The following is a 17903-nucleotide window of genomic DNA, read 5'->3' on the forward strand; positions in this document are numbered from 1 at the left end:
AAAAGATAGCAATGCAAATATGATAGATTTTTCCCCACATTAGGATTTATTTGGCAAATTTAGTAACATGTAAGAAAATATATTCAAGTCTGGTATCCCCATAATCATATCGACCCATAGAATAAAAATAACATTAGGCTATACGGTGAACACAGAAAAAAAAATCCAGTAAAGAATTGATGCTTTTCTCAAAAAAATTTTCCTAAATTTTCAACAATAGGGGATACCAACCCCAAAATGGTAACACTGGAAAAAGCATCTGATACCGCAAAAAAATTCCATCACATGGCCCCAATAACGAAAACCCGAAATTTTTTATAGCCTGCAAAAAGGCGCCAATGAGGAAACTAAAATCTGTATGTGCGTGCGTTCAGGAGTTCTCTTTTTATCTTTTGGAAATGTGCAAATTTTAGGGCTAAATGAACGTATAACCAACACAATTTGGCCATTCTAAATTTCAACTCCCATTTTGATGTAATTACTATGAAGATCAAGGGGCTAACTATCTTCCTAAAAGCTGTTTCTGATAGTTAGAGGGGTGCAGATTTGAAAATGGGTTGGCTATATAAAGGGGGGGGGGGGGGGGGGGGGTGTTCTGATGATAAATTTCATTCAAAACTGTATTTATCCCCAAAACAGGGGGATTACTGTAAATAAATGTAAAACCCAACAGCCAAAATGTACCACTAAAATGAAGTACAACTTGTGAGGGGGAAGAAGAAAAAAAAAAAAAAAAAAAAAAAAAAAAAAAAAAAAGTCTCAAAAATTACTTCGCCAAGTAACAGTGTTCAAAAGTTATAGCCATATAAAGCGACGCAAGTCAAAATAAAAAAAAAATGGGACTGTGCCTTAAAGGGGCATTCCAGGAATCTGCATAATTCATATATAAATGGGTCCGTAAAATATAAGCTAATGTGTAATCAGTTGTTATTTAAAATTTTGCTCCCCGTAGCAGAAAAATGCTGATGACATAGACTGTGATGGAGAATTAAAATGCTACTGGCCCTTTAATCAGTCCGTTAATTTCCTCTGCGCGGTCCATTGCAGAGCAAAAAACAGCAGAGAAGATGGCCGCTGGTCACATGTCCACATCACATGTCCTGCACCTGCCTGGGCAGGTCATGTGATCACCAGTAAGTTTGGCTGTAGTCGGTTGGTTGCAGTGCATCCAGTATGGCTGGTGTTGTTGTGATGGCAGTTACACATCATTACTATGGCAACAGAGCAAGAAAACCTGTTACATCATCACTGGGAGCAGAGTATAAGAGGGAGGAGGAGTTACTGAGAACTAAAGGATCTTGGGACTTGTAGTTTCCAGTGGCAGCCATCTTGGTGATAACTATAGAGAGGCCATAAAATTATGTGAATTATAAAATCAAACTCTATAAGCTCCACTTTGTGACTAATGACATCAAGTTTTGTTACATTCATTTATTTACAGCATTATGGGTTTTTGTATCAGACATTCATATTCCCGGAATACCCCTTTAAGCTGTAAATGGCTGTGTCCTTAAAGGGAACCTACCACCACGAATCTACCTATAAAGGTAGATCGGGTGGTAGGTGGATGTAAGGGACGTGAGGATAGCTCTTTTTAGAGCTAATCCTCACGTCCCCGCTAACTTTAGGTACACTTTATTCCCCTAATATGTAAATTTCGTTATGCGGCTACTGGGGCGTGGAGTAGCCGGCACGAGGCTACACAGCGCGGCTACTCCACGCCCCGGTAGCCACATTACTCCTCCTACCCGGTTGCTTGCGGCGCGCAGAACGCCGGCCGACGGCTGAGCAGTCCCAGCTCCGAGGCCGGAGCTACTGCGCATGCGCAGTAGCTGGCTTGTCGGACGAGGGCGCGCAGCTACGAGGAGCTGCGCGCCGCAAGCAACCGGATAGGAGGAGTAATGTGGCTACTGGGGCGTGGAGTAGCCGCGCTGTGTAGCCTCGTGCCGGCTACTCCATGCCCCAGTAGCCGCATAACGAAATTTACATATTAGGGGAATAAAGTCTACATAAAGTTAGCGGGGACGTGAGGATTAACTCTAAAAAGAGCTATCCTCACGTCCCTTACATCCACCTACCACCCGATCTACCTTTATAGGTAGATTCGTGGTGGTAGGTTCTCTTTAAGGAGTTATGTCATATGCAAAACAAAATAAAAATAGCACCACTTCCAAAATGACTGACAGAGCGTCTCACTACAATGTACCAACCTAAAGCAGAAGTACAGTATATAAATGTATATATTTCTCCAAAGAAGGGCTTGACAACCGCCCAATACCTGCTATGACCTGTGGTCAAATTTTAAATGTAATCCTTTAGCTACAGATAGTAGTTTGAGACATCCTTGGTTGAACTTTACAGACATGTGTCTTTTCAACCATATAAACTATGTTACATACAAGTAATGTAAAGAATTACATTACCAAATCCAAAAGTTTTGGAGCTGGAACATTTCTATTGGACACAACACTGACACCAGGCAGTCCCCGTTACATTTTTCTGCAGGATCCATAAAGATTAAAGAAGGCACTTGCACAAGTATTTGGTCTTCCAAAGTTTATTGGAAACTGTATAATACAAACATTTAAACAGCCCCCCGTGGCGTTTTGAAGTTCATTCCGACAGTAGGCTGGGTCACTTGCAGGTTGGATAGGCCGCCAAAGTCCTAAATTGGGGGAGAAAAAAAAAAAAAAAAAAAAAAAAAAAAGGAAACATTAAGAGGATTCCCACCAGACCCTTGGGGTGCAGTCATACATTGCGTTTCTTAAAACAATGTAAATGGAAACACATCATAGTTTTCAGTGAGACACATGTCATCTAACTAGCACCTGATGCTTTGCACTTTGTACAGCAGGTGCTTAGTGCCAGTCGCATCAGTTTCACTGGAAACGCACATACAATCAAGCCAAGGCAAGCAGCGCCTGTAACCGCAACCCTCATCAAGGGCAGCAGTGTATACCATCGGATGCGGGCTACGTTTTCAGGTTCAAGTCCTTCCCACTGAAAGCAGGAGGACTGAACCTCAGGAGCAGCCAGTGGTTTGCTACAGCTAATATTCAGGATGTCTCCAGAGTGAGTTTACACAACAAGGGAAACATGCCAAATGAAGGCCAGAGATTGAGACCATGCTATTGTATTCATCCCCCATAAACTTTAATTGCCTCCACTGAGCGCATACTGCTTTTTGTAGAAGGATGAAAAAAACCAAACATATACCGAGTAAGACTTATACTGGCAGATGAAGGCAATCTACACACGTGAACAAAGCCAATGCATAGATCCTAATATCATTGGCATAAAGCTTACCAGCAACTTCAGCATTTCCTTTGTGTCAGGATCCACCTCGATGATTTCTTGATCTAGGGCAGACACCTAATAATAAAAAAAAAAATTGTCACGCCTATTCAGCGATGTGGTAGAATGTCCCACTTTCCAATAAAACAAAAAGTTCTCCAACGATAACACATAGGCACAACTTTTACATATGTACCAGACAGACCGATCCTTAGGGGTCACCACTGGGATTGCCAAACCTCAAGGTGCTGCTCAATTACATGTCTATGGGCTGATCACCACTGAGCCTACCCTACAAACGGCTTCAAATAGCAGTGTGGTGGCCCTGATATTCTGCTATTCATATGGTCTCTAGCTCAGAGGAGCGGATAAAGTAGCCCATTATTCTTTTAATGACAAATGACATTCATCTTTACAGATAGAACACGCAAGTCAGTCTGACACAGGAATACAAATCTATTTAGTACCGTTGCACTGATCTGCAAGGCAAAAGGGGAGGGGAAAAAAAAAAAAAAAAAAAAAAAGGGGAGCACAACCAGCATCGAAAGACTCCATAATACAGATCCACAGACCATAAGTATGCTTTCAGAAGTAAAGGAGTCAAACTAAAATTTAAGTAAACAGTAGGATGAATTATTAAGTCTTCGTACAACTTTTTCTGGAATAGCATAACAAAAAATGCTGAGCCACTGATTTGCCATTAGTTATGTTAGAGGTGCACGTGCAGGAGGGTTCGTCCCATTTTTTTCTGAATTAGAACATTAAGAACAAGCTGTTGCACCATTTCCATAAACAGAAGCATGATGGAAGGCACAAGGGCGCTGTCCCATGTTGCGTTTTGGTTGCAAACCAAACTTCCTGCAATCGGGAATGAGCCACCAGTGGTTTGCAGTAAAGTAACAAAACACCGGCGGCTCGTTCTCGATCACAGACGTTACCATAGATCAAGCCGCGGACCGCTTGCAAACGCAGCCAAAATGCAACGTGGGAGAACCCTTAAGGTTGGTGTAAACCTAGCATTAAGACACTTAAGATTTTTTCGAATGGCATGCACAAAAAAAAACAAAACAAAAAACCTGCATTCCAGGAAGATTGATGGCCCATTATCAGGATAGGCAAGCGATATATATATATAGCAATGGAGTGGTTGACAATCACCGCCTCAAGTCAAGAACAGCTAAGACACAGCATTTGTACTAATTATGGGGCATCTGCAGAGTCTAGGAGTCTTCTATCCAACTTCAAGGCACTAGTATATTTGAGCCAATTTTAGATTAGCCTAAGAGACATTGCATTTAGCTCTTCCAACAAGTTCATTTTAGTAAATAATCCTAGGCCAGTGATGGCGAACCTTTTAGCGACCGAGTGCCCAAACTGCAACCCCAAACCCTCGATTTATCGCGAGGTGCCACCAAAAATTAAAGCAGTAACTTATTGCTCCCTGTTCAACAACGTTCAATCATACTGGCCTCCTGAGGACACCAACACAGTAGAAAGAAGGAGGGAAAATTTGCATCATTGTAGCTTCTTTCCAGTGTCCCTCTGTACACAGAGAATCATGGGGCCCACAGGAAGTCCTTCAGAGATAATTCAGCCCTGTCTACACACTCCCCTCTTCCTACAGTCATAAGTAGCCAAGTAAGTATCACTTTAAAATATGACTGAAAGCAGCATCTTTGCTTCCAAGTTGCTTGGAACTGCAGGAAAATTCTTTGAGTCCTGTCTGGTGTGCTGCGGGCGATGGCCCGGGTGCCCACAGAAAGGGCTTGGAGTGCCGCCTCTGGCACCCGTGCCATAGGTTCGCCACCACTGTCCTAGGCCAACAACTTGCTTAAAAGGGTGGAGGCAAAAAAAAATATATAGAACACTACAAAGCAGAGCCATGAGAACTCATTAAAAGGCTGCTGTCGTGATAGTAACTGAAGTACAGCAGTCCTATGAACACAGGCGAGTCACCACTCAGACAGGCCATGCAATATTATAGAGCCACTGACTGTGCAAGGGTCAGCAGTCACACCACTCTGATGCACACCAAGACAACCACGTTTTGCAGCAGTGCTCACTTGACCACTGGCACTTGCGACCCAGTTGGAGGTGTAAACAAGCCAATGTGGCATTGCCATGGAGACAGGGATTGAAAGCCAAAAAGGCAGAACGGGAAAAAAAAAAACAACACTTTGATAAAACACTGTGTGAACATTACAGGGTTTGAAAGGTACTAACACAACCCACAAACACAGGGAATTGTTCACTTATGCTTTCCCTGTACTATCAATGACTGGGGCACAAGCACAGCCAGAGCCAATGTCGATACAGGTTGGCCAAAACAAGACAAAAAAAAAACATAGTTGGCAAGCATTGAAAACCCCAAAAGAAGATGTGGCTGGTTTTGTACAATCCCATCAAATACGACAACCGAAACCTGGGACAGGCCGAGAACTTTCTCACAGAATGAGCAAAACATCAGCACATCAGGTTCTGAAGAGATGCAGCTGCTGCAGCAGTCTTGGACCCTCCAGGGACACAAGTAGATTTATTGTTCAATAACAAACCCAGCTACATAAGGAGTAATTCCAATAAGCAGAAAAGACAAAGAAAATCTACCATTTAGAAATAGTCGTTCTGACCCACACATACCTGCACATAACTGTAGCCGAGATGATGCAGGAACATATTTTGGTTAAGCATATCATCCGGCCGTTTGGTTACAAAAATAGATACTTATATTTGCTGATCACCCATGCGGCGCTTATGTGTGCGTCACAACACTTGGGCATTAGCATTATAGGGCAGGTATGCAGTGCCCGCCCTCCCTTCCGAGTACTGTTGCCGAACTCTCGTGCTATTGCGAGACTTTGGGCGAGGAGACTGCTGAAGTCTTGTGATAACACAAGACTTCTGTTATAGTACACGCAGCCGCCTTGTGAGCCAGCGGGTCCGCTTTGCAAGCCAGCGATGCGCATGTCCTAATGCTCCTGAGAACTTGGTGACGCACACAGCAGCGCCGAATGGGTGATTAGCAAACACAAGTATCTATTTTTATAACGAAACGGCCGTATTATATGCCTAACCAAAATAAGTTTCTGCATCTCAGCTACACACTTATGTGCAGGTATGTGTGGGTCAGAATGACCATTTCAAAATGGTGGGTTTCCTTTAAGAGATTTCCCAGGCTCAAGATATGTCCCAGTATTTAACACACATCAGTAACACTGATCAGATCCAGGCATAAATATTTAGTGATACAACCACTGTTGCCTATACAACAACAGCTCACTTTTGCAGAGATGCTTAGTTCTACAGCACCAAGGATGAAGTCATAAGTAAATGGTAATTTACTATAACGAACAGGGAACTCAGGAGGGATCAATGTTTTTGCCCCATTTGATGTCAATATTCTTACCTCTGGGACATAGTTATCCCTTCTCTCCCTCTCCTCCTCCTGCAGTTTGATAGAGATGCCTCTGACAGGGCCTCTCTGGATGCGCTTCATAAGATGTGTGACATACCTGCAGAGAAATTCAAAGCACACAAATTAAAAATTTGATGCTTGCCTATAAAGCTTATGATTCAAAATACAAATGCTGTGTGAACGTTACAGGGTCTGAAAGGTACTAGATAACCGACAAACACGGGAAATCGTTCACTAATACTTTCCCTGCGCTATCAATGACTGGGTCACAAGCAGAGCACAGTCATTGTCGATACAGGTTGTATAATACATGGCAAGAGGCAAAATAGAATAATAGAAGGATGGCAAACATACAATATATTATTAGTCTGACACATATGTAGACACCTTATGGAGTCGCATTTGCAGAACACACCCAAGAATTCTAGCACACCAAATCCTTTTAGGGTAGCAAAAACAGTCTCACTTTATTAACTGGAAACACACCGTTTGCTACGGTGTCCATCATAGGTCAAGACGTGACCTCTATAGACAGGACTAATGCACAAGCTACCAGCCTCTCTACATCACATGCACAGGCATAAAGAGGTGTTCAAACCATAACCCATCTAACACCCCATGTGCAACTGCAAGAAAATTAATGATGCCAGTTTGCTTGAACTATATAAACAATAACCGAGAGATCATCTATCCATCTACTAGCATGGCAAGATAACACTGAAGACTTGTTCTTGGTAGCAGCTTACCCAGCGATCTTGTTGCGCAGCTTTTTGCTAGGGATGATGGCGATCTCCTCACACACGCGCTTGTTGGTGTGGAAATCATTGCCCAACCGGGTGTAGTACTTTTCAATGATGACCCGAGCGGCCTTCTTCACGGTCTTTGTTCTGACGCGTCCCTAAATGAAAAAGAATAATCCAAAATATATTTTAGTATTCATAAAAAATAAATGTGTGCGTACAACGCACACCGCATGCAATTGTCTGCCAAGTAAGGCCAAGTTCATACCTGTGTTCCTACTCCATTACTAAACAGCAAGAAAATATAGTGAAGCCCATGTTTTTCCTTGCTAATAGTAACAAGCGCTAAAGAAGCCTTATCTTATGAAGTAAACCAGGAAAGGAAGACCATCGGTTTTTAGTTTGTGACACTTCTTACAGTGTAATAAAATCCTGATACAGATGTGAACAGTGCCCAAGGAAAGAGGCAGCCATATTCTAAAGCTGAGAGCGGATTCCCTTGTGGCATTACAGTTGCGCTTTTAAAACACAACAAAAACAACACATGGAATTATCCCTGAACATCCCCTTTAACACAAGGGACGTGCTATGCAAGGTATGGACATACAGGACAACTTATAACCTGCAGCACCAGTCACTGGCCGCATTCATCACTTAGCATAACAGGAGGTGTCATATATTACATGGAGGCAGCACATCCTCCTGCCAGGAGTGTATGAGGGGAACAGGGTTTGGTAGATACAATGTACACTCTCTCACACGATTCTCTCCCGATGACCGGGTTCAAACCACCTACAGAACCCCCACACAGAGCGATACATGCTGTGGGCCCCACACATTACTCTCCCCCTCATACCGCAGCCTTACATACAGCGCAGGGTGTAGGCCTCAGTCCCCGGCCTGGACAGCGCCCGCAACCCGAAACACCTCCACCATCCGGAGGAGCCCGCCTCACGGAGGCTCAACACAGCTCAAAACTCCCGATACATTACAACAGGCCTCAGACAGCGGCAACATAGTCAGCGCGCAGGGCTAACCCCCATGACACCCGCAGAGACACGGACTGTAGCCCATTACCCCCGCCAGGACCACAAGCTGCGGCCAATATACGACGCCGCAACATCATAAGAGAGTCAGGCGGCCCCTGCAGGGGAGGAAATGCTGGGATTCGGGGGTCAGGGTGAGGATGATGAAGGATTGTGCAGGAGAGACACTCATATAGCAGACCCACCATGTTGGACCGAGCTGGTAGAAGAGGGCAAAGGATGCCGGGAGCGAGGCTATAAACAGGCGGAAGCGAGGTTACAGCGCGCTCTGACAGTGGCGGCCCCTAGTGGCTCGGAGGGAAGAGCAGCTGTAAACCATAATTGAAGCTGATGAAAAAGGTGTCTATATGGGTGATGCTAAACGTCGCGTTTTTGGACCGTTTTAACCCCTTAAAGCCTAAGCCACTTTTCACCTTCCTGACACGGCCCATTTTTTCAAATCTGCCCTGTGTCACTAAGTGATTATAACTTTGGAACACTTTAACATATCCAAGTGATTTAGAATTTTTTTCTTGTGACTCTTTGTACAGTACTTTTTGGTGGTATGTTTCACGTTTATTTATGAAAAAAAAATGGAAATTAAAATTTGGTGAAAATTTTGAAAAATTTTCTAAATTCAAAATGTTCTACTTTTTCCATACATATTCATAACAGCAAAATACTTGATAACTAACATTAACCAAATGTCTGCTTTATGTGGACATGTTTTTTTATGCATTCTCTCATTTTTGTAGGATGTTACGAACGTCAGGTGCGATTTCTCACATTTTCAAAAAGAACAAAATCCTGCTATTGAGGGACCTGCTCAGATTTAAGTCACTTTAAGAGGCCTAAATAAAAGTAAAACCCCATAAATTAGCCCTTTATAGAACTACCCTTCACGTAGGTAAAACAAGTTTCATGAAGTTTGTTAACCCTTTCATTATTTTACAGGGGATAAAACTGTACAAAAAAAATGTACAAATTCTCAGTGGATAAAATACCACTCGACTTTTTTCAGTGACATGAGATGTACTTCATCAATTTTAGTTTAATTTCTTCTTGTATTTTTTTGGGCTGTACAACGTACCATAGAAATAACATATTATCTTTGTTCTATAGATCACTACGATTATGGTGATACCTCATTTATATAGTTTTATATATATTTTTACAATTTTACTGAAAAACGAATAAAGGGAAAATCTAATTTCATTTCGGATCGCCATCTCTTCGGCAGCGTTCCGGTGCTCAGTCGGACCGTGCGCCGATTTAACATGCAAGTCCAACAGAAGTGTGTTGCAGGGAGTGCCAGATTCATGCAGAACGGGCCAGAAATCATGAATCTGGGCACCCTGCATTATACACAGGCAAGCCACACTTAGTGCAGTTTGATCCATTCTTAGTAAATGTGTCCCAATGCATTTCAATGTAAACGCCCCATGTGACCAAACCTTTATAGTCCCATGAGAAAACTTGGCCTCCTTGTCAAAGCTGAACTTGTGCAACACTATTTATTAAAGAGAACCTGTTACCTCCAAACCCCAAAATAAATCCCAAACAGATCTCTTAGATACAGTCAAGATCCCCCACCTCCTCACAGCAGCTCTTTTGCATGCCCTGCATCAAAGCCCTCAGCTCCACTTCACTACAGCTTGGTTAAAAAATTCTGCATATGCATGGTGCGCTTAGCATTGGGCAGCATCTCCTCAGCCACATCCTGTGGTGAATTGCGCATGTGCAGAATTTTGAGGCTAAGTAGTGATGTAGGTTTGGGGCTGTGACAAGGGGCATGCAAAATGGTGGAGCTGCTGTGAGGAGTCGGGGGGTCTTGACTGGATCAAGAGCTCTCCTGCTTCCTTGACTGCATATCAGAAGTAAATGTTGGGCAATAAAAATGTTTGAGAAGCCACACTGGCCCCATAACATGACAATTACAGTTATCTGTTTGGGGTTTGTTGTGGGGTTTGGAGGTAACAGGTACCCTTTAAGGCGGTGGCCCCACGGGCCAAGTCCAGGCAGTGGAGCACCGGGCCCCAGGCCACGGCCAAAAGAACTTAAAATGAACTGCATACTCACCTCCGGCGCTTTCTTCTCGGCGGCTTCCCAGGAGATGGCCAGAGGCACGTCTATGCGTGCTTCCAGTGTGCACACACTATGACGCCACCGATTACATCACAGTGTGTGCGCACTGGCAGAGCGTTTAGACGTGCCATAAAGATCCGTTGGGGTGTACAGGGAGAGCTTGGGTTATAAAGCATTCGAGGAATGGCCAGCACCAATCATCGGTGCACTAGCGCTTGAAATCTTTTAAAGTTGGCGCGCACGCCCTAGGAGACGGGGACATGCATGCATGGCTGCCGGAGCAGGTGTGTGGAGCTGTGGAGCCGCTGGAGCATGGAGAGGGGCACGGGTGAGCCTGCAACCCAAGACATGGGTCGCAGGAGCACCTGTGACATAGGGGCTGCACTGGGGACATTAATATGGGGGCTACCATGGGGACATTTCTATGGGGGCTGGGTAGGGGTAATTACTATGGGGGCCGGGGGCATTACTATTGTGGCTGCATAGGTGACTTACTATGGGGGCTAAGCAGGGAACATTACTATGGGGGTGGACAGGGGACATTACTATGGGGGCTGTGATGGGGACATCACTATGAAGGCTTGGCAGAGGACATTTCTATGGGAAATGGGCAGTGGACATTACTATTGGGGGCTGTGCATTTATGAGGGGGCCCTGCGCTGGACATTTTATTAATGAGTAGCGGCTGCATTTCCCACACTAGGCTTATACTTAAGACAATAACTTTCCCAGTTTATTTTGTGGTAAAATTAGGTGCCTCGGCTTATACTCAGGCCATCTTATTCTCGAGTATATGTGTTATAAAAAGGGGGACCATGAACAGGGGCATAACCACAAACAAACAGTATGCATGGTTTGGCAGGGAAAAGTCCATGTGCCCAAACGTATGCACATGCTCCCAAATTTTGCCATCAAATTCATTAACCAGTATCAGACACTGTGATAAATCTGGTACAGCATTCGGCTGTCTAGCCTACTTTTGCACTGTTCTACTCTGCCACACTTTTGGCGTAAACTTTGGAGACAGTGTTAGATTATTCTGACATATGGAAGGGACAGTCCTAGCACTTTAGACCACTTTGCTCATGTTGTGCTACACCTGCCTCTTCTGATGACCTGTGATGATCAGCATACATTGGAGTGTGTATAATGAAGATCATCTTCTCTCAAGCATGCATGATGCTTCTTCAAGTTTAGTGGGCTCTGCCATCTTCTGTTCTTTGGTGGGTGAAATAATTTTGTTTCTGTACACAGGAAATATTTGGGGATAATTGTTCAGTCATTCACTTGCTGAGGTAGGTCACCGCTTGGGCCACTGATGGTCTGAGCATTCATCTCCAACAATTTCTGGTTTATTGAGGCGCACAAGGGAAAGGAGCAGAACAAACACAAGCAATTTTTAGTATTGGGGGGATTGGTCAAATTTGTTTTCTTTGTTTTCTTTTTTTTATTTTATAATTTTGGGACCCAATGTCTACTTGTTTGAAGAATGTTAATAGTTTCTTTGAAAACCCTTTAAAGCCTCTTACAGCTTTGTTCCACTTCCAAATAAGGAAACATTATTTAGCATTCCTTGGTGAATTATGCTCCCCTAAATTTAACTTCATCCTGGCTACCCACTGACAAAAGAGCAGACGTTGATGTTGCTGCAGTTAGTTCTGCTCATGTGCTAATAGTGGTTTATTACCGTTTAAAGTGGTTTGACTATGAAAGAGTAATGTAATAAGATTATCAGGGTACAAGGTTTATATAAACTTTCATTTAGTTTCTGAACATTCTATTAGTATCAGACTCATAGAAAAAGACAGATCAGAGATGAGAGATGATGAGTTCCATGAGATGCATATTACGCATGACTCTACTATCACAGGCATAACACACATAGCTCTGCTATATCTCACCTATAACACATACTGTCAGATCTGCTGTGCCTCCCCCTCCCCCGGATAAAGTTTTTATCCTAGCTTTACTCTCCTCAAGATGCTGATGTTGCTTGCCGGCAGGAAGTGAGTGTGTGTCTGTGTGAGCTCGTTCTGGAATGCAAGGGTGGGGGCTAGAGGGAGAGAGCAGAGAGCAGCTTAGTGCAGTATCAGACAGAAGAGCAAGATGTCTACCCAACCCTAAATGCAGAAGATACAGGGTCGGGTCTAGGGGCAACCAAAATTGTGTATACCAGGACTGATAGAGACAGGTTGGAATTACATCTGTGAAATGCTGTATTTTTGTTAATAACATTGAATTTGAGAAAGTTTTATATTGTTAACCTAAGAATGTTTAAGAAACGTGTCTTTGTGGGAATAACCCTTTAAGCCTTTTCCTTAGTAGCGCTATGCAGCGAATGCAGGACTCAGAGGTCACATGACCACTCGTACAGAGGTTAATGAGAGATGCTGGGTCTGTACAGCTGTAATCACACATTTAAACATATATAAACTACCATCGCATATATAAAAAATATAAACTGTACCTTAAAAAAAATATATATTGTTTTCCAGTTTTTGTAACTTTCTAACATTTTGTGGCAAAAAACTATCCTTGCCACAAAAAAATGTAAAGGTATTGCACAAAAAATGTTATCCTTGCCACAAAAAAATGTAAAGGTATTGCACAAAAAATGTTATGGCCCTTGTGCTGATATAAACACTGGAGATCAAAATTAGAGAACAATGTATGTTCACTTGATTTTCTTTCTGAAATTAGTAACGTATATACTCGAATATAAGCCGACCCGAGTATAAGCTGAGGCACCTAATTTTACCACAAAAAACTGTGAGAACGTATTGACTCGAGTATAAGCCTAGGGTGAGAAATGCAACGTCTACTTTCTAATAAAATGAGAAATGCAACGGCTACTCTCTAATAAAATGAAGTCTCATCTCATCAATAAAGTGTCCAATAGTCTCCCCTCTACCTCATCAATAAAATATCCACAGCAGACTCCCCCCCTTAGTGTATTGTCCACAGCAGAGTACCTCATAAAAAATAAAGCATCATCACCTCAGGCTCCTGTCCAGGCCGGTACATGCACGTCTATGCAATCTGTTGGGACAGAACTATGACGTCAGCTGTCGGCGAAACCGCTGCATCTTAGTTTCTCTGCTGGAAGATTGCATAGACATGCAATCTGGCCCCGAAAGGAACCTGAGAGGGGGTATGTGGAGAAGAGGACACCGGTCGAACCCGAAGACCTGCTACGGGAAGAAGAAGACTCCAGGGGGACAGCGCCAGAGGGGGAGTACTAACTTTTTTTTTATATATATACTCGGGTATAAGTCGAGTAGGAGTTTTTCAGCACAAACATTGTGCTGAAAAACTTGGCTTATACTCAATTATATACGGTAATCTCCATTGATCAAAAATTTATAGTTATTTTTTTAAGGCCTGCACCATGTCTCTAAAAGAGCATTTTACAAATTACCAATTACCAAAGTAATTATCATGATTATAATTAAATAACATTTAATTATTACACTTTCTGAAGGTTACAACAGTCACCAATCAGTAGGAAGTGTACAGGCCTTTACTTTGAATGACTTCAGCAGATCTGCGGCCACAGGACATCACTAGTCTCTCACACTGCTCTGCTGGGATTTTCAACAACTCTCTTCCACAGTTCTGTAACTGTTGTGGGTTTTTGGACATAACTTTGTCACCTTGGCTTTTCCACAGGTATTCTGTTGGGATTAGATCAGTACTGTAGACTCCCCATTTCATTTCAGAAAATTGTTGGCTGATTGAATGAAGAATGCAAGGAAGGAACCACGTGTTGTTGAAAAAGGTTCTGATAAATATTTGCATTCACTCTGCCATGTATCAGTCTGCTGCAGAAAACATTCAGGAAAACATGACACTTTCTCAACCACCATTCACTATTTTCTTTACACACTTTGGGTTCAGTCTTTTCCCAATGTGTTGATAAACAGTGACATAGCTAGGGTTTCAGTAGTGGGGTAAGAGCACACCTGCGCCCGATCCAAGTGTATTTAACTTCAAAAACGCATGCTATTATTGTGGTTATACATAATGGATAATCTAGCAGTTTATATACTACTCCTGCCGATTCAGAATTATGAGAGGACAAGTTTAAAATCACAATAGTCTTGTGGTTCTTCAGTTTTAATATGACTCCATAACCGTACTATGGATATACTATAGAGTCCAAGAAAAGAGCATGAAAGTGAAGATCTAATAGTGACTTTTCTCAGATCATTTGCATTACAGAAGAAAGGTAATTCTAGAAAAGATATTTCATACACTTCTGAAGGCAGTTGGTAGCTTAATGGTTTAAAAAACTGAACCAAGACACCCCCTTCAAGAACGTAGTTTGGTCTTTGGGACACATAGGCCTTAAAACATAGAAATTCCTGTCTCTCTTACAAACACACAGTATATATATATATATATATATATATATATATATATATATATATATATATATATATATATTTGTATATTTGAGATCTCTCTGAGTGTACTGACCCAAAGAATAAGGGGGGGGGGGGGGCACAGTGAAAGCTGTAAAGACCATGAGTAAATGATGTGTGAATTCAGCCATACAGCAGAAAGACCTGCAACCCCCATTCCAGGTGCGAGAAGGCATGCTGGCAGCTCAGTGGTCCCAGAATCTCATTTACAGGTTCCCTTTAATTAGTTTAAATGACTTGTAACAAGGAGACAGGCCCCTATTACATTACATAAACCTACCTGAGAGATGGAAACTTAACAGCTTAAACTAGTATCCAGCCAGACCCTGATCATGCCTGACAAGAGGACAGAGCAGTGAAGTGAGCACGGAGGAGATGGGGCATGACACTTTCAACTATGTATGCTCAGTGCATCATTGCGTCACTTATTTCATTTATAAGGGTGATGTCACACATGGCGTTTTTAAGCCGTTTTTGGGCCATTTTTAGTTAGTGCTTTTTCAGATCGTAAAAAACGCATCCGTTTTTACGACCTAAAAACGGCCTAAAAACGCCATGTGTGACATCACCCTTAGTCCCCTCCTCCTAAGCAGAATCCTGGAGAGACTGTTTCTGCTGAAGACTGCAGGTGCAGTTAATAGTTTTCCTTGCTCAGTGACCTGAGATGTTCTGCTCTGATTGTCGCTAGGTCCTGGGGCGAAGCAGAAGAACCATGTCTCTGCTGTTAACTTTGCTCTTTTTCACAGCATTACTTTGTCACAACCATCAGACCCTCAAGAGTTAATGTGCTCTTGAGGGTCTAAAAAAAATAGTAAAAATTTTCAACAAAGTTTCAAAAATGATTAAAAAAAGTAAAAAACCTAAAAGTTCAAATCACAGACACAATGGGATACATTTACTCACCCGCTCTGGAGGAGATACCGAAAGTGCATTGTCCGATGACAATGCAGTGTGCTGCGATTCAAGAAGATTGTGCACCCAATATCATGCATGTGTCGCTTCCCCGCTCAGTTCCGCTGGAGTTCACCATCTTCCACGCGATGCATGTAAGAGCATGGCGACACAATTTTTAAGTTAAATCCCACGGTTTGTCCAAATCCATCGGATCGTCCGACGGTCCACCCCCGGATTTGTTTCGCATGTAAGCCAGCACAATTGCGACTAAATCCGATCTCGTGCAACACAATCGACTACTAAATACCTTCTCCCAATGACGCGATCCCTGAAAACGAAGGAAAACCCGTCGGAAATGCAGCCACAGGACCCTTAGTAAATAAGCCCCAATAGGTTTTGCCTCGTCCCTTAATGCCCTATTTTTTAAAATATAAAAATGGTTATTGTCGGCAGTGAGCCACATAACGTAATATAGTACCCAAATGTCCAAAACGCGACTTTTACACAATTTTACTTCCCAACACCCCCCCCCCCCCCCACACATGGATAACAAATCTAAAATTACCACTGTCACATTGCTTGGTCTATGAGTAAGTGTCTGAGGTTTATCCATGCTTGCTTTTGATGGCTGATTTCCTTTAAAGGTCACTCCAGTAAAGACATTGGGGAACATTTACGCCACATTTTCGTCGGGTTTCACAATTCTTTTCCATTTTGCCCTGAATTGCCCCGGGTTTTTGGCGCATGCGATCGGATTGTGTCGCATCGGCGGTGGCTTGCATGCAACAAGAAACGGGGTTGACAGATTCGGACAAACCAAAGCAAAATTGTGATGCAAGATCAGCACACCAGGAAGAAGAAGGTGAACTCCGGCAGACCTCAGCGGGGTGAAGCGACACATGCAGGAACTTGGACGTACAAACTTAGTGAATCGCGGCAGACCCGTTGGACAACGCATGGCGGGCATCGCGACGGGACGGGTATGTAAATGTGCCCCATTATTACATTCTCTGTAAGTTTGATAACCACCAAGTGCTAGAAATGCCTAATTGTCAGCAATTTTATTTACTAGTGTTAAAGATATTACACTGGACTCAGACGCCATCTTACATACTGTCGGACATTTTAAAGATTCAGCATTATTTCACATAACTTTGTGTACTGATAACTGAAGTTTGGGTGGGTTTCATTTCTCAGCAAGCAAACAAAGACTTAGTGTTCGCTAGCACCACCTAGTGGAAGGTATCCAGGTGAACACCTGGGAAGTTTCAGTATTTGCATGTAGCCAATAGTATCAGACTCCTTTGTGTGCTTACATCCAATAGTGTTACATTTCCTGGGTGAGAACATCCAATTATAGTTGTTGCTTTCCTAATTACACGCCTTATGTAAAGTACCTTATGGTTTTCTATAAATGTGTCAGTCCCACAATAAAGTAGTGGTCTTGTTGCTAACTTCCTGCAAGGACAGGTCTTGTCTTTTCATTCAAGTTAGTCAATTCCAGCGCTGGACACAGACTCATTTAATTTGAAAGTCACCTTACAATGATTAGGGGTTTGAGCCCCAGATATAAATCTATAAGAAATGGCGTCCCATTGGGTTGGGCATACTTTTATGGACATCTAACCATCGAGGTGACCTCCGCAAGAGTCCAGGCGGCCAGTGACCAGAACTGACAATGAGCGCTCGTCGGGGTAAGTCAAGTCTATTTCTGTCTACCTTGACTGTAGTTCTGTTTCACTGGCTGAAAGGGACTGGGTAAGGTCATCTCCTTGTGTGATATTATGTACTTTGCCTTACATGTCCATATATAATAGTATGTGCTCGATGATTTCGGCAAAGGATCACTTGTACGGTGACCGACAGAGACTGGACGTGACAATGTATGTTGTAGAAAAAGGTCTGCAGTGCCCTCTTGTGAATTGTTGATGTAGTTCAGAAAGTTTGTGATGGTGGAGATTTTCGTTCATGTAAGCGCGGATAGAATCTGGAAGTTTGCAGAGACAAATTCTGGCCAAATTTACGTATC

At 42.8% G+C, this 17903-nt stretch overlaps 1 protein-coding gene and 2 non-coding genes across 3 annotated transcripts; all 3 read right to left on the bottom strand.

The window, feature by feature from the left end:
- Nucleotides 1-2541: 2541 nt before the first annotated feature.
- On the bottom strand, nucleotides 2542-8825 carry RPS17 (ribosomal protein S17). Its single transcript, XM_072147945.1, has 5 exons — nucleotides 8678-8825; nucleotides 7453-7604; nucleotides 6698-6803; nucleotides 3307-3372; nucleotides 2542-2665 (listed from the first exon to the last, which is right to left on the bottom strand). Exons 1-5 carry the CDS (start codon nucleotides 8678-8680, stop codon nucleotides 2585-2587), a joined length of 408 nt encoding a protein of 135 aa, XP_072004046.1. The 5' UTR covers nucleotides 8681-8825; the 3' UTR covers nucleotides 2542-2584.
- LOC140129280 (small nucleolar RNA SNORA71) lies at nucleotides 5484-5612 on the bottom strand. Its single transcript, XR_011855477.1, has one exon. It is a non-coding gene; the product is annotated as a small nucleolar RNA SNORA71 (small nucleolar RNA).
- Nucleotides 6880-7006, bottom strand: LOC140129279 (small nucleolar RNA SNORA71). Its single transcript, XR_011855476.1, has one exon. It is a non-coding gene; the product is annotated as a small nucleolar RNA SNORA71 (small nucleolar RNA).
- Nucleotides 8826-17903: the final 9078 nt, after the last annotated feature.

Source organism: Engystomops pustulosus, chromosome 4, assembly GCF_040894005.1.
Source record: "Engystomops pustulosus chromosome 4, aEngPut4.maternal, whole genome shotgun sequence".
In the NCBI taxonomy this organism is placed as follows: Eukaryota; Metazoa; Chordata; class Amphibia; order Anura; family Leptodactylidae; genus Engystomops; species Engystomops pustulosus.

What these genes read in the sequence shown, in the direction of transcription:
- RPS17 (XM_072147945.1), bottom strand. An exon ending in CTGCGCAACAAGATCGCTGG is followed by an intron (nt 6,804 to 7,452) that starts GTAAGCTGCTAC and finishes ATTTCTCTGCAG; the next exon opens with GTATGTCACACATCTTATGA. An exon ending in GGGATAACTATGTCCCAGAG is followed by an intron (nt 3,373 to 6,697) that starts GTAAGAATATTG and finishes TTTTATTATTAG; the next exon opens with GTGTCTGCCCTAGATCAAGA.